General features: G+C 54.3%; 3 protein-coding genes across 8 annotated transcripts in view; all 3 read left to right on the top strand.

Moving 5' to 3' along the window:
- Nucleotides 1–2,267, top strand: part of KIAA1671 (KIAA1671 ortholog) — a 47,611-nt gene extending 45,344 nt beyond the window's left edge. For all 4 annotated transcript variants that reach the window (XM_030025113.2, XM_030025110.2, XM_030025114.2 and 1 more), the window contains 4 exons: nucleotides 60–187; nucleotides 570–709; nucleotides 882–964; nucleotides 1,510–2,267. In XM_030025113.2, coding sequence (XP_029880973.1) covers nucleotides 60–187; nucleotides 570–709; nucleotides 882–960 — 347 coding nt within the window. In that variant the 3' untranslated portion in view covers nucleotides 961–964; nucleotides 1,510–2,267. The remainder of the gene's footprint in view (nucleotides 1–59; nucleotides 188–569; nucleotides 710–881; nucleotides 965–1,509) is intronic.
- A 2,071-nt stretch (nucleotides 2,268–4,338) lies between these two features.
- Nucleotides 4,339–13,336, top strand: CRYBB3 (crystallin beta B3). 2 transcript variants are annotated; one of them, XM_030025128.2, is made up of 6 exons: nucleotides 4,339–6,106; nucleotides 10,207–10,286; nucleotides 11,688–11,806; nucleotides 11,972–12,104; nucleotides 12,248–12,390; nucleotides 13,000–13,336. In XM_030025128.2, exons 2-6 carry the CDS (start codon nucleotides 10,212–10,214, stop codon nucleotides 13,163–13,165), a joined length of 636 nt encoding a protein of 211 aa, XP_029880988.1. In that variant the 5' UTR covers nucleotides 4,339–6,106; nucleotides 10,207–10,211; the 3' UTR covers nucleotides 13,166–13,336. The 2 variants fall into 2 exon arrangements, with proteins under 2 accessions (XP_029880988.1, XP_029880989.1); XM_030025129.1 differs by lacking the exon at nucleotides 4,339–6,106 and adding an exon at nucleotides 9,392–9,395.
- A 2,713-nt stretch (nucleotides 13,337–16,049) lies between these two features.
- CRYBB2 (crystallin beta B2) lies at nucleotides 16,050–20,205 on the top strand. Of its 2 annotated transcripts, none has more exons than XM_030025126.2 (6): nucleotides 16,050–16,237; nucleotides 17,135–17,210; nucleotides 18,010–18,128; nucleotides 19,072–19,246; nucleotides 19,633–19,775; nucleotides 19,895–20,205. In XM_030025126.2, the coding sequence occupies exons 2-6, from the start codon at nucleotides 17,157–17,159 to the stop codon at nucleotides 20,061–20,063; spliced, it is 660 nt and encodes a 219-aa protein (XP_029880986.1). In that variant the 5' UTR covers nucleotides 16,050–16,237; nucleotides 17,135–17,156; the 3' UTR covers nucleotides 20,064–20,205. The 2 variants fall into 2 exon arrangements, with proteins under 2 accessions (XP_029880986.1, XP_029880987.1); XM_030025127.2 differs by having other exon boundaries at nucleotides 16,053–16,237; nucleotides 19,072–19,204.
- The last annotated feature ends 1,011 nt before the right edge of the window (nucleotides 20,206–21,216 follow it).

The raw sequence follows: 21,216 nt of genomic DNA, 5'->3' as shown, positions 1-21,216 counted from the left end.
CATGCTGACTAATGGGTTTTCCCCCCTCTGCCTTTTTTTTTTTTTTTTTAAACAATTAGAAGAGAAGAAAACTATGCAACAGGAAGATTCTGATGAGGAAGACAAGATACAGCATACTGCGAGATCGTCTTCTGTACAAGCTCAGAGACTTCCTGTATTTCCAGGAATGGACCACTCTGTTCTCAAGGTGAACATAGGCAGAACCCACGAGATGAGAGTTAAACTGGTTCAGTAGCTGCAGATGCTCTCTAGGAAGAGAGTTAGGAAATTTTGCTGAAGATGACAGTGTTGTTTGGAGGTGGGGTGGGGTGTGTGATGTGTCGAAAAACCATGCAGTTATCTTTCTCACTTTTAACTGTTGGCTAGAACTATTAAGTGATTTGGAAAATAATTAGCTTCGCTATAGCAAACATGCTTTCAAAACTGCATAGGTTTAATAAGGAATCCCTTCACTAATTTCAGGTGTGGATTTTTTAGTTTTTATAAATCTTGAGTGATTTGTTTTGCATTCCAAGAAAAGTCTGAATTCTGGCTTAAAAAGGAGCCCTTTTCTTTATTTTTATATTTAGGCTCAACTGCGGAAAAGACAAGAGTCTGAGAGTCCTGGTGAAATAAATTCTGCTCAGCTGTTCAAATCCCCTAAACCGCAACTGCCGCTTGGAACTCCTGGTAGCAGACTGCTGCCCTCCAGTGTAGAGAAGGAGGACAGGTGAGAGACTTCCACCAGTGTCAGAAAGATGCTAATACTCATTTTGGTGGGAGAAAAAAATAATGCAAGTAGGCTTCCCAAGGCTGTAGGGGGAAATTGTATATTTCCTTTTTTTGGTTTTGTAATGAGTTTTCAAAATTAAAGACTAAAGAGTACTTTTTTTATATCTTAGGTCAGAAGAAAAGTCTCCTCAGTGGCTGAAGGAGCTGAAATCAAAGAAGAGACAGAGCCATTATGAGAATCAGGTTTGAAAAGGTACCTTCCGACAGAAAGAGGGGCTTTTCTAAGTGAAAGTATGCAGTGATAAAAACACACACGGAAAATGTTTCCTTAATGAGTCAGTATAACAACTCTGTGAGCATAAACATTGAAGCAGACTTACCGTGAAGCATGCACCCAGGAATGTAAAGTGACTCTGTGTTGAGGCAGAGCAGTTTTCGTAGAAGTGAAGTTTTCATCCACAGGTGATAGTTTCACTGATTCTCTGCACATAATTTTATTTTAACAACACTCGGTCTGTTTGTGCTGCGATTTCATAGTGTTTCCATCAAGCAAGAATGAGTCTGTCACTGAATAACTGAGGCTTGCACACATTTTGAAAACCTCGGGGTGTGTTGTTTCAGCAGTATTCTAGGCAGCTCTCGAGCATTTAGTGCATTAAATAGGACGAGACCAAGATGACGCTACAACAGTAATATGCATTTGTGGGGGGTTTCCTGTTACAGACGTTGAGAGGGGTCTGACTGCTTTCTTGACCATGTCATACCATTACTTCAATTGCTTCTGTTTTTTCTTTCCAGATAGTGATTCTAACTAGAAGAAGATAAAGAAGTTTAACAGAAGCCTTAACTCATCTGAACCTAAAATTCACTTGTCATGTTGCTGCTGTTTGCTTCCTGCCTCAACTGCTATGTGCATGGTGCCTTCCTGTTTTGTGGAGAAAGCTGCTTAATATTCATATTCAAATACAAAGCTGTATCTTTTCAGATATGGGAGGAGGGTCACTTCAGACCTGCCTGGAAGAAGAACCGGTGGTTCATAGTTAGCACTTCAGAAAGTCTTGAAAGATTGTAATATTTGATCTAGGAGTGCTGTGCACCAGAAAAGTCCCCTCACTGTTGAACAAAGACTACATTTCTATGTAGGTGTTCAGCAACTCAAAAGTATGACTTTTGGTAGGCATGTCAGGTGTAAGGCTGGGCTTTGTGTTTGTTTATGAAAATAACAATTTTAATCAAATTTATCTTTTTTTGTGAAAAAATAGTAAGCTCCTATTTAGAATGAAGTTTGTGGAAGGTGAGAGTGAAAGAACAAATTATGTTTACTGCCATATTGAAAAAGGAAACTTGATTATTTTTTGTAAAATGTATTTTTGATTGGCTTATATTTACACATGATCTGCTGACCTAGCAGATAAATATAATTTTTAGATGAACAAAATGTTAACTTTTGTCACTCTTGAAATGGTATATTCTGTGTTTTGTCAGCATGTGGAATAATTGCTTCATTGGAATGTCTTTCCTAAAAAGGATCAAGCAATAATGTCAACCAGTTCTCTTTAAAAAAAAAAAAAAAAAAAAAAAAATGTAAATACTGTTTTTATAACAAAAAAGGAAGGGAAGAGGGAGGATGTTACACTCATATCAGGGTTCCAGTTAATTGTTGAATGTCACTTTAATAGCAGTTTGGATAGTCCCACTTCATATTTTTATTTGTTAATCTGTAAATACCAGGTTTAAGTTTTTATTTTTATGCCGATTTTGTGGGATAACCTAAATGTGATCTTCAGTTTCTCGGATGATTTACTTTTCTTCTTTTGGTAAGACCAATGTTATAATAGTGGTATAGTTATCTCATAACACGGGTGTGATGAATATCACTAATATCTCAAATATGTTAATATCTTTGAATACAGATTCTGAAATATCAACCAAGATGTCCATTTAAGACATACTTTATTCTTTCCCCAAATAAGTGCTCTTTTCAGTAAACCTTTAAAAATGTAGCCCAATGAGGGGGGTTATTCTGCCATGTCAGTATGCCTCATGACTTGACTAAGAAAGCAGCAATGTGGGAAAACGAAGCGAGACGGGAGCGTTCTCCTCCCCTGGTGCCCTCCTGTAGTATGGGGCTGGGCAGAGCCTGCCACGGTGGAAGCGCCAGCAGCCCTCGCACCGGGTGGGTCGGCGTGGCAGCCGTGGGGCTGGAGCAGGAGCAGATGCTGCTCCTTGCATTGCACTTCCCATGTCCTGCTGATGGGCTTCTCTCGATATTAAAGCACCAGCACTTGAACTCTTTTTTTTTTTTTCTTTTTTTTTTTTTTTTTTTTTAACGATCAGCGTTTCGGAAAGCTTGATTTACGTGGGGTTACCACAATGGTGCATCTGCTAGCCAGAGTGGCATGCCTGGTCTGCTGTCTATCAAGCTTGTAGCTGCCAAAACCATGTGCCAATTCTTCTCATGGAGGAGTCACAGATGAGGTGATTTTTAGTCCCAGTCTGCTCATAGGAAATAACAGCAGTATGTCAGGAGACAAGTCCCATATGCGCATCTCTCTCCCAGATTTAGTTCCGATAGCAGCTCCCTGTGCTTAATGGAGATGCAACGAATACTTTTCTCTTATGTGAAAAATCTTTACTTGCTGCTTTGCCCTATTTCACATCAGAGCTGTTGCTGACGTTACAGTTTTCCAGCCTCTTCTGCTACCAATCAAGAAATGATCACCCAAGATCTTTGCCACGCATGTCATTCTGTGTGGCTTTTAACCCTGGGCAATGGGAGATGGACTTCCACTTGAATGCAGTTGACCAGACTGTTAAAGAGCTCCTCTTAGCTAATTTGAAAATGTTGCACATATTTTCTTCTTCCCTTTTCTTTAGATGATGGTGGAAAAGGTGACTCTTTAAGATAAGCTTTGCATATGTGTCTTTTGGGATTATTTTTTTTTTTTTTTATGGCAGCACTCAAGCGTACCATCAGTTGTACACCATGTGTGAGACACACACTTCAGCCAGCCCTGAGCAGCAGTGTTTGCAGGTGTGAGAGAAGAATGACGATTGCTTTTCTTACTGTTACTCAGATGAAGTGGGGCTTACCTTAAACAGTATCTAGAAATCGGGTAAATTCCCCCTGCTTACAAGAATATTTACACAGGCATGATTTTTTAATTCAGCAGGTTGACAGTGTTGCATTACCAATAGTTGGAGGATATACTGGTTTTTGGTCTAACAAATGAAGGCCAGAAATTCTTAACTGCAGTGTTTGCTCTGTGTTGGAGGAAACTGAGGGGATTAATACTAGGTTTCCACAAAGCCCTTTGAATGTGTATGCATTTCCACATCTGCTTGGACAATGCACTGAAACTTACTGTATTTAGTAGTTTAACCTACTACTGAGAAATGTTTAATGCTTAAATGTCTAATTAAAAAGCATCTTTAGAATGTTGTTGAATGGGAAAGTGTTTTTTCTGCTCTATCGTTTCTTTATATTGTACATGGATTAAATATCTACTTCCTTCTCTTCAGGTTACTGCTATGTAATAAAAGATACATAAATATGTTATTACTTCTTAAATGATAGACCATACTGTAATACACTTTATATAATTCTATATTTTAATTCCAAATAATGCTGCTTGAATTTCTTAAGCTTTTACTTTTGTTGCCACATACTTATTTTTTGCTGTTAATACGAGATGGGAGTGAGCTCTTAGCTTCAGCACTTTCTTCAGGTATGCTTTTTCATTAAATACTGGAACCTGCCTTGGAGCACGTTTCAACTCTTGTCCTAACAGTGTCTGAGTAATAACAAACGTGATGGAGATGCTGGCACTCCCCATGGAGTGCAGAGCCCTCGTCCCTTCCATTACAGCTTCTCAGCTTTTTTTCCTTGCTTAAAAAGCTGCATCAGTAGAGTAGTTTGTTTTTTTTAAAAGTGGAAGTACATGGTTTGTGGAATTTAGAAATAATTCTTTTCTGATTGCACTTCTCCCGTTATTACCAGGAATCCTCCCTCCATTTTAGTTTGTCAATTGGGGATTTACACAGCCATTCTGTTTCTTTTTATTGGAATCCCCAGTTGTGGATTTCTTCCTTCTTATTTTTCTGTTTGCAAATTCACCTTTTTAAGATCTGTGTAGCTTAAATTTGAGTCCTTAGGTGTTCAGAGTCTTGCTACTTTGGTTTTACTTCCTGTAGAGAAAGAGGCAACATTTCTGTTCTTCAGCCTTTGAAGTCTGGAACCTTTATAAAAAGTGGCCCTGTAGGAATTCACCCCCACACACCTTTTTGCTTGCAAAAAGGTTTGTTTCACTCTGTTACTTGTTTGCAAACAATTATTGGCAAACTATTAAATGCACCCTGCGTCACGTTTATAAACGCAAAGTGTTAATTGGCCGTTTTGTCTGGCACACCAGCATCAGTTAGTTTATAACCTTTAATACATGTGCAAACACACTGAAATATGCCTCCTGTCCTAGGTATTAAACTGATGTGGTTTGATATTAAGGTGTTAGATGGAGAGCTGATACACCAAAACAGCTTAGTGGGGATCAGGGCAGTTCTAAGACAAATATCATATGAATAGTTTAAGTACAATGCTTTAAAAGTCTGTGCTTCAGTAAAAGGCACTTCCACCTCTAACGCCTTTTTCCCCTTACTATGAAAAAAATCTGGTGCTGATACTACACTATTATTGCCCTTAGTGTTCCTGCATGTAGGAATCGAGAGAACTTTGGCAGACATTTAACTGGATCCTCGGGAGCCAGAGGAACTGCATATCCAGAACTCCTGTGGTCCCAGCCCACATGTGCTCTGTGTGTGTGGTACCCGGAATGCGGTCAGAGTGAATCCACGGAGGAAAGCAGGATTGCCAGCAGGGAGTAGGCTGTGTCTGGTTTGTGAAAAATTGTAAAGTCAGCTGAATGTGGTATTTTGGGAGATGGCAGCAAGTTGCACACGTGGTGTGGTGGAAGGGGTTTGCTGATCCCTTACTGCAGATACCCAAATTTGAACAGTAAAACCACGCTTTCTCCTGGGCTGGTTTGTTGTGCTGGGAGATGGGGTGGGTGTTTCAGCATGCTGCCATGCAGTGTGGCTCTTCCACAGAAGGTGCATCCAGGTACAGAAGCTCCTGGAGCCGTGTTTTCAGCCCTGTTACTGCGGTTGTCAAGCCAGCCACGGCGAATGAAACAAACTGTTCCAGTAAAAGCATAGTGTTGTTGCCGTAACTGTGCTCGCATGAAGAAGATGCTGTTGTCCAGAGATCGCCATCTTCTCCTTCCTGAAGGACACTTGTGCAAGCCCGTCGTGTAGACACAGCAAAGCAGCCTGCAGCCCATGCCGGGTCCCAAGGTGTGAAGGGTGCGTTGGATAAGTTGCCCCAGCCGCTGCCTCTGGGGTGAGTGCCAGAGGAGGAGGTCTTGCGGTCCTCAAATAGAAATGTTGTGATGGAAAAGCATGTTTGTTTTCTCATTAACTTGAGGTCTGCACTCATGAGAGCTATCGGTTGTTGTTTTTCCTAGATCTTCATGTGAATTAGAGGAACAAAGGTGGGCTTTTTGGGAGGACAGGGCTTTTGGGGCAGAAACTAGCCCTCCGTGGAGCTTTACCGTGGATTTGGGGATACGGTATTCTGAGGCCTGTCAGCTGGGGCCGCAGCAGTGTCCAGGAACCTCTGGTCCAGCCTAGTTTTGCCTGCACTGGTATGCGTGGAGGGTGAATGGTGGGCATCCTTTCTGAGGGGGTGTTAGATGGAGCGGGTCGCGGCAAGCACTGTTCCTCAGCATGCTTGGCCGCCCATCTCCCCTCTCCCCCTCCTGTGGCCAATCTCTTGGCTCAACGTGTTCTTGCAAAAATACATCTGAAATAACTTTTGGTTCCTCTGGTGGGATTTGGAGAAGGAGAGAAAAAGGTCTAATGGCTTATGGGTTTTTCTTTTTCCATATTAATCATGATGCAAGCCTGTTTTTAAAGGACTTATTGTATAGATTAAAATTTTATGTCATCCCACATAGCCTTATGGAATATGTAAATATGGGTCACACAATAAATATATTGTGCTACGGAAAATATTTTGCACTACGTAGTTTCCTAAGTAATAAAGATATTCTGGCTGTTGTGAATTGTACTGTACAATTCCCATTCAAGTTTAGCTTTACCAGATACTAAGAAAAAACCCTATTTTCTAACACTATACTGTAAGCATTTCTCAAAGGGATTTAAGAGGCTGACAGCAAAAGGAAATTGAGTTCTGTTAGGAAGACAAATCAATGAGATCTAGTGCCCCTTCTGTCATGTTTTTGCAATTGCCTTATCAATGCGCAAGCTGTGTGAGTTTGGGAAAGGAACATTCACAGGCACTGCAGCGACTACAGAGCTAAGTGGAATGGGGATGCTGGCAAGGAACGGGCTGGTAAGAAAAATGGTGTATTTCTCATCTGTTGAAAACAGATGCTATCGCGTTTGGCAAAAGAGACAAATTAATCCATTCCATGCTCTCCTTTGAGTCCCCCTTCTGTACAGAAGTGATTATCTATTTCACAGCCAAGCAGTTTCATATTCAAAGAAAAGATGCAAATGCGAAAAGGAACTGCAATAAAAACGGACTATATCAAACCGCTTTCCATGCCGGGGTCTTTGTAGGTACCAAGTGTTTTTTGACTAGTGACAACAAATGCTACTACTGAGCCGCACTGCACTGCCAGTTGCACTTCATGTTTAGCGTTGCATTGCTAAGACCCTTATCCCACCCCCCTCGACTCATGCTTGTCGGAGCTGTGCAGCATCCTGCAGGCGGGCTCCCACGGGGAAGGCAAATCTCCTTTGGGGGTGATTTGTCTCATCAGAAATGGCAGCAGCGGGCAGCAGTGAAAAAGAGTCTGTTGGAGCGCAGTGCTACGCCAGAGCCTGTGTGGATCGTCTCTGTTGTACCAGGCTTGGTGCATCCCCCCCCGGGGGCCGAGCCTCCCCAGGAAAGCCACCCGCGTGGCCGTACATAGGTGATGGGGTGGGGATGAAGACCCTTGCCATAAACAGCTCTAATGTGTGGTATGATACAGCAAACTGCAGCAGAGAGCTCCATCTGGGCGCTGTCATGGACGGGACGATTTTCCGGCCATCTGCCAATTAGGCAAACTTCAGGTTTGTCTAGCCTGGCCAAGTGGAGTAGCTTTTTGGCAATTTTGGTAAACATTTCATGTGTGGTTCTTAGTTTCAAGATGAGATGCTGTCCTGGTTTCGGCTGGGATAGAGTTAATTTTCTTCCTAGTAGCTGGTACGGTGTTATGTCTTGGGTTCAGTATGAGAAGAATGTTGATAACGCACTGATGTTTTCAGTGGTTGCTAAGTAGTGTTTAGACCAAGTCAAGGATTTTTCAGCTTCTCATGCCCAGCCAGCAAGAAGGCTGGAGGGGGACAAGAAGCTGGGAGGGGACACAGCCGGGACAGCTGACCCAAACTGGCCAAAGGGCTATTCCATACCATGTGACATCATGCCCAGTATATAAACTGGGGGGAGTTGGCCTGGGGCGGGGATCGCTGCTTGGGAGCTAACTGGGCATCTGTCGGCAAGTGGTGAGCAATTGCATTGTGCATCACTTGTTTTGTGTGTTCCAGTCCTTTTATTATTATTGCCATTTTATGATTGTTGTTGCTATTGTTACTGGTTTCTTCCTTTCTGTTCTGTTGGCCCGTTCTTGTCTCAACCCGTGAGTTTTATCTTTTTCCTTCCAATTCTCTCCCACTGGGTGGGGGGGTAGTGAGCGAGCGGCTGCGTGGTGCTCGGTTGCTGGCTGGGGTTAAACCATGACAGACACGCTCAGAGCAGGTAGAAAACCCTGCAAGAGCAGCAGTAAATGGAGATGTGTGCAGTTGAACGTAGCTTAGTGTTCCCTGAAGAAGAGGGAATTGGGCCCACTACCAGCAAAGTAAAACACTCTCAGCTTGGCATCTGGTGTGGAAAGGCTGCACTTTCCCCCCGTTAGATCCTGCTTTACCTGCAAAGGTGGATGAACCCATGTACGAGGCACGCGGCTCCCAAAAGACCCTGTTACACGCCCCAGGGCAGCGTGCATGCAGGCGTGCTCCTGGCAAATGTGCAGGGTGGGCAGATGGACTGGGGTGAAAAGAAGGAAAAGGGACTGGATGCAGATGACCCCCACCAGGAAGGTTAAACCTGAAGGAATAACCCAAATCTTGAGTGCCAGCCCTGCTCTCTGGTACCAGCTGTCCCCAGCTTCCCTGCCGTGCTTCCAGCAGAGCTCCCAGGAGCTGACACTGACCCCGCGTCTCGTCTTGCATTCGAGCCCAAACAAGCTGTAAATATTTTGCACGGTTTTTTTTTGCTTTGCGCTGGGCTTGGTTTCTAGGCTAAACCCTCCTGTTAACTGCTGATGGGAGAGTTTTCCAGAGAAGCTGGCAAGAAGCAGCGTGAACGTGCTGATGTGAATTTCGACGTTAATCTTCTGTAAATCGAGTGGCACATTTTTAAGGGATGGCCGGGAGAAATCTGAATAACGTTTCCATAGCACGCTGCGAGCCCGCGCTATTGAGATGAAATCTCATGGATGGAATTCAGTAGACGCAGCTGCTGTATCAGCGTCCAAATAATGTGCTGTTCTGTTCAGAAGCAACCCATAAATAGCAGGGCCGCCTGCGCCGGCCGGCAGAGCGGAACCACGCCGGGAGAGGTAGCGGCGGCACTGCTTGGACTGGAAGGGGCTTTAAAAAAGAATTAGCATGTCTGAGTCGAGGTCTCGCTATGGCGAATGTTTTGCTAATGCTTGGCGAGAAGTGATGCTGCAGGGTTTTGATTAAGGACACTGGTCAAACTCGGTTTCTTTTTTTCGTTTCCTATTAACCGCTCGACAACCCCTTGCGTTAGCATGGCGAGACCAGGCGGGGGAGGCGTGTTCGGCCAGGGTTTCCTATTCGAATAGGAACTTTGTGAGATGTTCCTGGAGAGTGAGGAGGGGGCTCTTGCTGCTGTCCTACCAGCCAACTGCCTGGGGGTCTGATGCCCCCCTGGGACGCTGGGCTGTGGGAGAAAGGGGGAGCCGCCAGATTTACATTAGTGGGGAAAGATGTCAGCAGCTGGAAGCTGAAACCTGGCAAATTCCTGCTGGAAACAAAGGACAGGCTTTTAGACACAAATTTAATGAGCAACTGGGGGAACTGGCCAGGGTCAGAGAGGGATCCTGTGTCACTTGGAAGATGGCTTGGTTCCGTCATGGGCTCTCTGGCCCCACGGTGATGCCCGGGTGAGGATGCAGGGCCCACGTGCAGGAGGGAGAGGACGATGGATAATGGAGCGCTTCCTTTTAGCCTGGACATCCCTGGGGATTTACAGCTGCTGCGTTCGGGTGGAACTGTGTTAACTTTTGCTACCTGTTCCCATACCAGCTTCATCTTTTCTATTTTATTAAGCACTTCATAATTTAAAGGCTGATACCTCACATAAAAGTGATGCTGTTTTAACCTCTTACAATTTGGGTTTTCCAGGCACAATGACTGAGCAGCAAAGTCCCCCTGAGCAGATGGCGACTGGGGAGGGTGCTGGCGAGCGAGGTGGCAATTACAAGGTATACTGGGGGCAACTGGTTACAGACGGACTTTGGGTGATGCAGTGCTGTAGGTCACTGTGCGTTGCAGCGTGCGAGGCTGGTACCGATGTCAAAGTGCTGCAGGTTGCACTGGGGAAGCAGACGGCCTCCGGCTCTCCTAATGCAGCGGCACGTTAGTGTCACTGCTCTGATAAATCTGCTCCTCGCCCACCGAGCTGAGCTGTGCAGGGCTGCGGGCCGGGGAGGGAGGCTTCGTCCAGGGGATTTGCTGCTGCCTGGCAGGAGGAGACGCTGCTCGCTGCGTTTGTGGCTGCCAAGTACATTTGCCTGCCGGTCTGGTGTGCAGCTGCGCAGCATTTTAATTCAGGAGATGAAAGTATCCTGTTACGGTGGGGATCGCCTGTTGGTTTGAGCAGTGAAACTCCCTGGGTGTTTTTTTAGGTTATAATTCTTATGCTCATAGGTTGGTTAGAGGTAAATCAGCTGTGGGTGTTGCAATGGCTGCAGATCATCCTGCAGCTTGGGAAGCTGGCTCCTGGCCAGGGAAGGCTGGAGGTGGGAGCAGATCCTGCAAATGGGGTAAAGAGGTGCTGGGAGCTCGGGCTGCTTATTGCTTTGGGATGGAAAGAAATTCCTGAGGACCAAGGGTGTCACCTCCATCCCTTGACACCCCCCATCACGTGGTGTCTGTAGGAGGCTCTGTCCTTGTCCCGGGCGCAGGGGTTTCAGCTGGGACCCCTTTAGGGCAGGGGCTGGGGGGTGCCTGGCTGCCGTGCTGACCCTCCTGGTCCCCGAGTTGTGCCAGGCACCCTGGGCCCTGCTCCCCGCCATGCTCCGGCCACTGGTACTGGCTTGAACTTGTCCTGCAGCTCAACCTCGAAGCTCTGCTGAGAGCAGGGGGTCCTGGGGAGGTGTTGTAGTCTCTGCACCTGGCAGGGCTTAGAGAAAAACACCGAAAAATGAGCTTGTTCCATGAGGTGAATGAGGTGAAGCCAGGGGAATGAATGGATCTGGAGGGAGCAGTAAGAAGGAAAGGACGGGCCGTGACCAGGCTGGGGTCAGGAGACCACAGCCCACTGCCCCGGAGGTCTCTTAGCACAAACCCTCTGCGTTTTCACTGCTGTGTTTTCAGCCTGTCATGGATGAAATACCAGCCCACGTTTTACTGAGCAAATGTCTTTGGCTGTGGAGCAAAGCCTGGGAGCTCTCTGTCGGGGCAGAGGCACGTGGCAGGATCCAGCCCTGCCGCAGGAGAGGAGCGACGTCGGGGCAGCGGGAATGGAGGGCACACGGCTGGAGCACTTCGCTCTGCTGCTGCTTGTATTTGCCAAGGGGGGGCTCCTGCACCAAGTGCAGGGCGCTTCCCCCCAACGTGGCTGCAGCAGCAGCAGCAGCCGACGGCATCTCTCCCCACTTTAGATCACGATCTACGAGCTGGAGAATTTCCAGGGGAAGAAGTGTGAGCTGACGGAGGAGCTCCCTAACATCACCGAGAAAGAGCTGGAGAAGGTGGGCTCCATCCAGGTGGAGTCTGGCCCGTAAGTCCAGGGTGCGGAGGATGGACAAGCCCTGGGGTGAGGGGGTAGGGGGCAGGGAAAGCATCCCCCACCTCCTGCTCACGGGCAACAGCAGTGCTGCCTCGTGCTGGGGTGCTCCCCCCGTGCGCGGGTGGCTGTGCCGTCCCCAACCCTCTGGTCCCGCAGGTGGCTGGGCTTCGAGCGACAAGCCTTTGCCGGCGAGCAGTTTGTGCTGGAGAAGGGGGACTACCCACGCTGGGACTCCTGGTCCAACAGCCACAACAGCGACAGCCTGATGTCCATCCGTCCCCTCCAGATCGTGAGTAGCCGCTGTGTTGGGGTGTCTCTGCCTCCAGGGACAAGCAGCACGGCCACAGCAATGGGGGCTGCCAGGCTGGGAGGGTCTCAGTGGGGCAGGGGGCATGCAGGGCAGGGCAGCCCCTGACCCATGCTTTCCCCCAGGACAGCCCTGACCACAAGATCCACCTCTTTGAGAACGCGGGCTACACCGGGCGGAAGATGGAGATCGTGGATGATGACGTCCCCAGCCTCTGGGCCCACGGCTTCCAGGACCGCGTGGCCAGCGTCAGGGCCCTGAATGGAACGTAAGGACGGTGGCACCGGGGACATGTAGGGGCATCCCAATGAGGTCCCATCCCGTGGCACTGTGGTTGGTCCCCCCCGGGGTGATGGCAGAGATGCCTGGCACAGCCCCTGCAGCAGGGACAGGGCAGCTGTGCCCATGATGCTGCTCGTGCCCATCATGTCCCTTGCTCCCTCCCCACTGCCACCATTTCCCTGGCCCGCAGGGAGTGAAGGGGACCAAGGCGGTGTCACTCGTGCTGTGTGACAGCTCCTCGCCCTGACCCAGGGCTCTGCTGGGCACCGCTGCAGGAGCGGTGGAGCCGTGGCCCCTTCTGTGCCCTGGGCTCTCCGACCCCTCCTGGCACGATGGCATTTCCCACTCGGGCTCTGCAGCTGCAGCCTCATTGCAGTGGCACTTGGTGCTGATGGAGCAGCGGCCCCGGGCAGCTCTGCAGAGCATCGCATGGCTGCGGTGGGCAGAGGCACCGGCACAGCCTCTGGGGTGGTATGGGGATGCTGCCCTCCCGCTCTGGGCAAGGGGAGACGTGCCTACTGGGGCTGGGGGGCTGCAGCCAGGCAGCTGGAGCTGACCCCGGGGCACTGCTGAGCGCTGCCTCCGTCCCCTGCAGGTGGGTGGGCTACGAGTACCCGGGGTACCGGGGCCGCCAGCACGTCTTCGAGAAAGGCGAGTACCGCCACTGGAACGAGTGGGACGCCAACCAGCCCCTCATCCAGTCCGTGCGCCGTGTGCGGGACCAGCAGTGGCACCAGCGGGGCTGCTTCGAGAACAGCTGAGGGATGCCCCGGCCCCCCACTGCCCCCGCTGCCGCCCGTGCTGGGGACCGCCTGACGTGATGCCGCTGGCTGATGCCGTGACGTTGGTGTTTTTTTGTGCAAAAACCTTAATAAAGCTCTGAGCTGGAGGCTGCTGGGGGCCTGCCCGGTCCTGGGCTGGGGTCGTGCTTGTGTGGGGGTTGCAGTGAGTGGAGCTGTGGTCTGGGGACGGTGGGACGTGGATGGGTGCCATGGCAGTGCCCCCAGCATCTCCTGTGCTGAGCAGAAATGGGGAAAGAGCGAGTATTTGCAGTGTTATGTAAAGGTTGCAGCTTTCAAAAAATAACTCCCCGTGGTACCGTGGCACGGTGCTGGCACGGTCAGCATGCGGAGGCGGAGGCGAGCCCGGGGGCAGCTCAGCCCTGGGGGGTGGTCTCAGGGCATTTGCCAAGGGTTTTTCCCCTGATTGTGTCCCTTCTCAAAGCATCTCCCTGGGCCCGGGGAGCTCTGCCTGTGGCTCCTTCCCTACTTTCCTAAGCCCTGCCTGCTCTGCTGCGGAACGGCATCCAGCCCAAAAGGCATGGTGGTGGCTAGGGGGTCCTGGGGTACACGGGCAGCCTCAGGGCCCATGGGGCCGGGGTGGCCCCAGGAGTAGTGGGGATGGGCAAAACGGTCGTCCCTGGGTGGTGCCAGGCCTTGTGCACCCCAAAGGGCGACTCACCCCGCAGGGTGAGGGCTGTGCCCGGCCCCAGCACCCTGCAGGGCCCCCAACCCAGCCCCGAGCAAGCTTCCCACCAGCACCCAGGGCTGTTGCTCCCTGGGGATGATCTCTGACATGTGGGGCAGCCGTTCTGGTTGCAAAGGCAGCGGTTAGAGGCTCCTCTGGGCCACGTACACTGAGGGTGCCAGCGGGGAGCTGGGCATCCCAGCATTGAGCAACCTCAGCTGTGCAGGCAGAGGTGAGGAGTGCAGGCAGAGCCCTGCCGCGGGGGCACAGCGGCTGTGTTTGGGGACCACCCAAGGCTGGTGGCAGAGCTAGGAGACGTGCTCAAGGCTGCCCGAGCACTTTGTGACGGGCACCAAACAGCCGCTCCAGAGCTTTTCTTTCTGGGCCTGGGTTTGCAGCTATTAAAGGAGATTCCGTGGCCCTGAGCGGCCAAAGCTGCTTCCAGCACAGTCCCCGGGGCTGCCGGGGTCCGGGGTGGCCGCGGCTGCCTGTGGCTGCCCGCGGCATCGTCGCTGCCCATGGCTGAGATGAGTGAAAACTGGCCCGGCAGAGCTAAGGGGAGGGAATCGCAGCCCGGCGGGAGCCATGCCGAGCACCGTGTCTGCCGCTCGCTGGGGTGCGCGAGGGGCCAGGATGTGCTGGACGGAAGCCGCAGGGATGCACGTGCCCTGCGCTGGGACCTGGGGCAGGTCCATGGGGGTCCTGGCCCAGGCACCCCTATGAATTAGCCCAGGGGGATGGGGAGGGCAGTGGCTGGATCCCTCTGTGGTGCTGCAGCTGGAGGCACAGGGAATGAAGGATGGTGGCAAGACGGGGAGCCTTGTAGGCACTTGCTCGCAAACCCGACCTGCCAAAACCTGTCCGTGGCATGGCGTGATTTCTTGCAGAGCCACGTGGTCGCCTGTGGCCCCCGCAGCCCCATGAGGCCCCATCGCCCACAGCCGGGACACCTACAGACCATGGGGACCGACCCCTCTCCGTGTCACTGCCAGGGGAGGCTCTGGTCGCAATACGGCAGACGTGACCCTGCGTGCGGCCGTCCTGGGTGCTGGGGCTGGGGGGTGGCCAGAAGTGCCGTTGGGGGGGCTGTAGCATGCTGGCATGGACATGGCTGGTGGCACATCTGCTGCGGGACCCTCATGAAATGTTGCGTGCAGGAGAGAGCTGGTCTGGGCCACGTTAATGCTGTGTGACACTTGCTGGGGTGACAAGGGGGATCCCACTTCTGCAGGGGCTGAGAGGGGGCTGTGGGTGCTGCACAGCACCCAGGGAGTCTGATAGCTTTTTTGTCATCCCACCCCACTGCAAAACTCACTTTGCTGCAGCTAAAATCAGCCCACGGTCCTGACGTGTCCTCCCAGGTCAGCCGGCAGCAAGATGCCAGCGAAGGGGTTTTGCTGCTGCCCTTAACCCCCAGCTCGTCCCTGGGCGGGTGCTGCCCGTGCTGGGCACAGGCCGTCTATGGGGACACGTCCCAGGCTGCGAGCTCCCGCCGCTGACCTCAGCTTTGTCCTGGTGTGATGGAGGGACCTCCGTGCTGCTGTTCCTGCTGCCCTGTGGGGCTGGGATGCTTCTCAGGGACCTCAGACGGGTGGGGGGATAATGGAGAAGGATCCCAACACCTGGCACCCAGGTGCCCCCATGCTCAGGCTGAGGATGCTGCCCGGTGCTGACCCACTGCATCGTGCTGCCAGGACCAGATCCTGCCCCTGGCCATCCCCGAAGCGCCGGGTCGGCCACGGGAGACGGCAGCGGGAAGGGGGTCTCGTTGTGCCCCCAGGCCCGGGAGCCTTGCAGGGTCCCTCTGCGGCAGCACCAGCATCGACACTGGCATCGGCAGCGGGGTGCGGGCGCTCCCTTGCTGGGGATGCAGACGGGCAAAGCCAGACGTTTACCAGTTATTTGAAGGCTCGTTTTATCGCGCATGGAAAGAGCCAACTTCAGCAGTTTTCAGCAGTTCCAGCGGCGGGGCGGCTCGCTGGTTTGTTGGAGGGATAAAGTCTCTGGCTCCAAAACTCCTGAAGCAGGGCTGGCGGGCGCTTTGTTTGCAAGGGCCGGTCTGGGTCTTGGCATGCATTCGGCTGATGCATGCAAACTCCAAATCTCCTTGCCAACAAACCCAACAAAGCGGGTGACTCGAATGTGAAAGCTAATGAAATAACTCCCCGACTTGGTGTTTGGGGAGACAAAGGCTGCAGCTGATCAGCTGACCTTGGTTTTCATTGGGTTTTAATCCAGCATTCTCGCTTTGAATCATGCTTTAACTATTTTGTAAATAGTTTTGGCACCATTCTTCTGCGGCTCGGTATAAATTCCACCTCTCGGCCCCAGCCCTTCACTGGCTCAAGCGGGTACTGGTATAACTGGTAAGACTTTTCTATTTATTGTGCTCTTTTTTGTCATTGCCTCCTCCCGACCCCCGGTGCCGGAGCTCCCTTCCGCAACGCCGGGCAGAGGTGCGGAGGTGGCAGTGGGATGCGGGCATGCTGGCCGGGGGGTGAGCTGCAGGGACGGTCCTGTCCCTGCAGCCCAAACCAGGTGGCCAGCTCAGGAGTGTTGCCGTCTGGCTGTGGCTCGGTTTTTGTTTTATTGGGAATGAGCCGTTTTCGCCTGCTTTGGAGCCTGCTCAGATACAGGGGGTCCCACGGGGCTTGAGAACGAGGGTCCTTCGTAGGGGCGGCTGTGCCAGGCGGAGCCGGGAGGGCTCGGCACTGGCGACCCTGCACAAGTACATGCACATGCCCGTGCATGGCCGGGGCTGGCGGTGGGAGCCCCGGTGCTTCTCCCCATCACCCCATTCAGGCACTTGCGGGACAAGGACTCCTCAGCTGTCACTTGCTGGGCAGGGACAGTAGGAAAAGCCTTGGCTGCAGGGGCTGGGCTCCCCCGGGAATGACTTGGGAATGCCCTGGGCTCATGGGTCCCCTTGCTCCCGGCTGGAGACCCTTTGCAGGTTCCACCATGGGTGATGCTGCCCTAGGACTATTGCCTGGGCTCCTCCATGAGCCTGGGGAGGTTTGTGGTGCTGAGCAGCCCGGAGCAAGGACTGGGCCTAGAGAACCCAGCCTGCGCCCGCCCTACTGCGAGCCCCAGCCCCGGCACCCCTCTCCCCTTTCTGGGCTACTCGGCAGCAAGCAGCAGCCAGCAGCCGAGCGCCGGGCAGGCTGTGGAGCACAGACGTGGGGCACGGACAAGGGGCTGTGAGCACAGTCCCGAGTGCATCCTCGGTTGCAGCTTTTAACCTTCTGAGTTTTCCTCCCAAGGCAGCGGACAACCCAGCTTATAATGGCTTCCGAGCACCAAATGCCAGCCTCCAAGCAGCAGCAAGCCAGCTCCAAGGTCAGTGTGTGGCTTCTCTGCTCTGTAGCAGGGCCTGTGCATTCTCAGCCTCACCGAGCACCCAAATTATCCCCCCGGGACATCCCGGGACTCCAGCCAGGTTAGGAGTAGCTGAGCTGCCACCATGCAGCCCCTCACCGGCACCCCGCAGTGTTACCGGCAGGTGCTGACCGTTGCCGGCTGCGGTGCCGAGCCGTTCGCAGAGGGACGAGGGGATGGGGAGGAGGGTGGGAGATGCATAGGATTTTGCTGGCATCCCATGGCCCCAGTACAGGCAGAGCGGGTGGGAACGGATCAACTCCTAATCTCCCGCCACCTCTGCAGACACAGCAGATCTGCCCCCGCCGCCCCACTGACCCATGAAATCTGTGCTGAGCTGGCGGCTCTCGGCCCCCCGGGCTGCCCCAGTGCCTCCCCCGTGTGTGCTGGGTGCCCTGCTCGCTGTGTCCCGCCGGCAGCCGTGATGCTCGAGGCAGAGCCTGGGTAGCTCAGCGGTTTGAAGTCTGGTGTGAGCGCAGGCATCCCCCTGCGAGCAGCACCAGGGCGCTGGGCCGGCGCTGGCAGGGACTCGCAGGCATCCAGGAGTGAGAGCTGTGTGCTCAGAGGGATGGAAAAGTTGGTTCGTGCTTGCAGGCTGGTTTAAAAGCCACTGACATGCAGGTTTTGGGGGGCAGCGCGAGGTCTGGGCTGCAGCAGACGTGGGGCTGGGCTGAGCCAGTGGTTGGGGACAGCGTGTGCCCCGCCACGTTGTGGTGCCGGGGGTGGCGTGCCCCACTCTGAGGCCCCTGCTCTCTTTCAGATTGCCATCTTCGAGCAGGAGAACTTCCAGGGCCGCTGCCATGAGCTCAGCGGTGCCTGCCCCAACCTGAAGGAAGCCGGCGTGGACAAAGTGGGCTCCATCCTCGTGCACTCCGGACCGTATGTGCCGGGGGGGGGCTGGGAGGCCACGGTGGTGCGCGGGAGGGAGGCAGGGGCTGGGATGTGGAGGGGATCCCCCCATTGCCAGCACGTGCACCGCACCCTGGATTTTATGTGGCCAACGCTGCTGCGCTGCTTCCCCACCTCGCCCCAGTGGGTGCCCAGTGCCAGTGGGCAAACAGGGGGTGACTGGGTCCCCTGGGCAGGCTGGGATCCCCCAACCCTGCTCGGTGAGAGGGGAGCTAGCACAGATCGCAACGTCCCCCCCAGTTTGGTTTCCTTCCTTTTGGGAGCAGGGATAGGCAGGGATGGCAGCCCCTCTGCAGTGCGTGGTGCTGCCGGCGGCAGCTTCTCTCCCCATCCACCTGCTGAGCCCTGCGCGCGCTCTTGGAGAGGGGCTCTGCTCCCCAGGCTGGGGGCTCTGGGCAATGGGGACCCCCTGAAAAGTGCCTGGGGAAGCGCCGGGGTGGGTTGCCTGCCTGCACCCCACGGCCGGCAGGGCGCTGCACCCAGAACCAACGGGGCAGCTGTGGAGTGCCCTGGCAGGAGCACAGCCCCACGGGGGCTGCATGGGTGATCCCGTGCTTCTGCGGGTTCCCAGGGACCAAGGACGGGTGGCCACCACGTCGAAGCATCCACACCGGCAAGTCCTGCGGTGCCGTTGCCAGCGGAGAGCTGGGACTGACTGTGCCGGGCCCTGTGCGTGGGACGGAGGCATTGCTCCGCAGGCAGGGCTGCCCGCTCCCACCCTGGCACTGCTGCCGGCGCCTCACCAGGCACCGTGGTGCTCATTTCCATTTTCCAACAGGGAGCAGAGGGGCCTGTGCCCTGCTGGGGGGGCACGGCTGGGGGCTCAGCCCGAGGGCGTTTGCCGGGGTCGGTGCTGGAGTGCCGGTCCCTGTGCCGCTGCCCCGTCTGAAGCTCGTCCCCTGCTCTCTTCCAGCTGGGTGGGCTACGAGCAGGCAAGCTGCAAAGGGGAGCAGTTTGTGTTTGAGAAGGGGGAGTACCCCCGCTGGGACTCCTGGACCAACAGCCGGAGAAGCGACAGCATCACTTCCCTGAGACCCATCAAAGTGGTGAGAGCACCCAGACAGCCACTACCCACCCGCCAGACCAAGGTCTGCAGCCAGAAGTCTTCCCCAGCCTTCCCCCGCCCTCCCCAGCCCCGCGGGCGGAGGGGCACCCCCTCCTGCGCACCCTCGCCCCAGCCCTCGGGGCCCAGGGAGCCGGTGGGGGGGTCGGAGGGAGCGCGGGGACGGGGGCAGTGGTAGGTGACCCCAAGAGCGAAGGACGTCTGCTGGTAAGTCTGGCAGTGCCTACGCAGGCGCCGGCTCTCTGAGCTGGATGGGGGGATGCAGAGCACCCCTGGCATCGGTGGGAGTGGTGGCACGCGGTGCCGGTCCCTCGCCTCGGTTTCCCCACAGCCCTGGGCTTTGCCCCCCGCCCCGCCCAGCCCTGGGTGCCGGTGGCCACTGACGCCCCATTTCTGCTCTCCCCACTGCAGGACAGCCAGGAGCACAAGATCGTGCTGTACGAAAACCCCAGCTTCACCGGCAAGAAGATCGAAATCATAGACGACGATGTGCCCAGCTTCCATGCGCACGGCTACCAGGAGAAAGTCTCATCTGTGCGGGTGCAGAGTGGCACGTGAGTACCGGGCACAGCGGGACTTGGGTGATGCTGGAGCATCGCACGGCTGAGGAGCCTCAGCTGTGCCGTGATACGGGCGATGGTGCGGTGCGTGACCCGCGTGCTTGCCTTGGCAGGTGGGTGGGATACCAGTACCCTGGCTACAGGGGCTACCAGTACCTGTTTGAAAAGGGGGACTACAAGGACAGCTCAGATTTCGGCGCTCAGCACCCCCAGATCCAGTCGGTTAGGCGCATCCGGGACATGCAGTGGCACCAGCGTGGCGCCTACCACCCCACCAACTAGAGCCCCCGGCCCGTGCCGGGGCGCGGGGAGCAGAGCAAGCTTTCCCCCGGCCACCGCTGTCCCCCCACAGCCTCGCCTCCCGCCTCCCTCCGTGTGATGCACACCGCTGCCAAAGCAACTGAATAAAGCTTGGAGTTTCAAAGTCCTGGCTCTGGCCCCTTCGTTCCTGGGGTGGGGGGGTTGCAGAGAGACCCCACCAGCGGTATGCCCATACTGACCGCGTGCTCCTGGGTGGGGAGGGGGAGCCCACTGCCGCACCCCCAATGCTCTCAGTGCCGCCCGCCTCCCCTTCACCGCCAGCGGCATCGCCGTGTTCACCGGCCGGCGCTGGTAGACCACCAGACCGCCCACAGGGAGGTGAGCTGGGGGCTCAGCAGGAGGGACGGGAGCTGCTCATCTCCTCCACAGCCAGCACCCCTGGGTGGCCGACCCGACTACCATGGCTGCGTGGCTCAGCCCTGTCCTGGGGTGCACGGGTCTCCTCTGCAGCCATGCGTCCCGCTGTGGCTGGCAAAAGTGTCCCTGAAGCACCGTGGTGCCAGGGCGGATGCAATGATGGCTGGGGGGTTTGCCATCTCAGTCAGGACTCCTCCGAGCCAAATAATTGCTTTAGTTATTAGGCATTGTAAGCTTTCATTAGCAATAATGCTTTAATTTAGCATTAATAATGCTAATGAATGCTTGAATTATTTGCATCGTAAGTCGAGCAAGGGAAGCTGTGGAACACCAGCTCCCGCAGAGGAACCGCAGACTCACCCGGCGTGGCCTGGGGCACGGGGCAGCAGTGGAGATGGCAGTGGAGGCTGCTGGGCCAGCCCGGTCCCTGCCACCAGCAGGATGCGGCCGCGGTGACGGCAGCTGCCGTGTGTCACCACAGCTTTGCGGGTGAGGGGGAGCTGTGGGCGTGCGGGGGCCGGGGGTCTGCATGAGTGCCAGGTGATGGGACACCCCGGCCATCCCCGCGCCGGCTCTTGCCGCAGCTCCCGGGGAGCTGGGACCTGCGTGCAGCTGCTTGGCTGTGGTGTTTTGGCATGAACACCAGCAAAACATGGAATCACAGGGAGATGGGGATGCACGGCCCCCGCCTTCGTCGGCTTCCACGCGCACCGCCCCGGTGGACGGTGTTTTGCCCCCTGAATCCTCTGCGTTTCAG

Source organism: Aquila chrysaetos, chromosome 9 (assembly GCF_900496995.4).
Source record: "Aquila chrysaetos chrysaetos chromosome 9, bAquChr1.4, whole genome shotgun sequence".
In the NCBI taxonomy this organism is placed as follows: Eukaryota; Metazoa; Chordata; class Aves; order Accipitriformes; family Accipitridae; genus Aquila; species Aquila chrysaetos.
The sequence above is the reverse complement of the archived record's forward strand: the minus strand, read 5'-3'. Positions and strand labels throughout refer to the sequence as shown.

What these genes read in the sequence shown, in the direction of transcription:
- CRYBB3 (XM_030025128.2), top strand. Translation starts at nt 10,212, where the DNA reads ATGACTGAGCAGCAAAGTCCCCCTGAGCAGATGGCGACTGGGGAGGGT. An exon ending in CCATCCGTCCCCTCCAGATC is followed by an intron (nt 12,105 to 12,247) that starts GTGAGTAGCCGC and finishes GCTTTCCCCCAG; the next exon opens with GACAGCCCTGACCACAAGAT. An exon ending in GTCAGGGCCCTGAATGGAAC is followed by an intron (nt 12,391 to 12,999) that starts GTAAGGACGGTG and finishes CGTCCCCTGCAG; the next exon opens with GTGGGTGGGCTACGAGTACC.
- CRYBB2 (XM_030025126.2), top strand. Translation starts at nt 17,157, where the DNA reads ATGGCTTCCGAGCACCAAATGCCAGCCTCCAAGCAGCAGCAAGCCAGC. An exon ending in AGCAGCAAGCCAGCTCCAAG is followed by an intron (nt 17,211 to 18,009) that starts GTCAGTGTGTGG and finishes GCTCTCTTTCAG; the next exon opens with ATTGCCATCTTCGAGCAGGA. An exon ending in ATCCTCGTGCACTCCGGACC is followed by an intron (nt 18,129 to 19,071) that starts GTATGTGCCGGG and finishes GCTCTCTTCCAG; the next exon opens with CTGGGTGGGCTACGAGCAGG.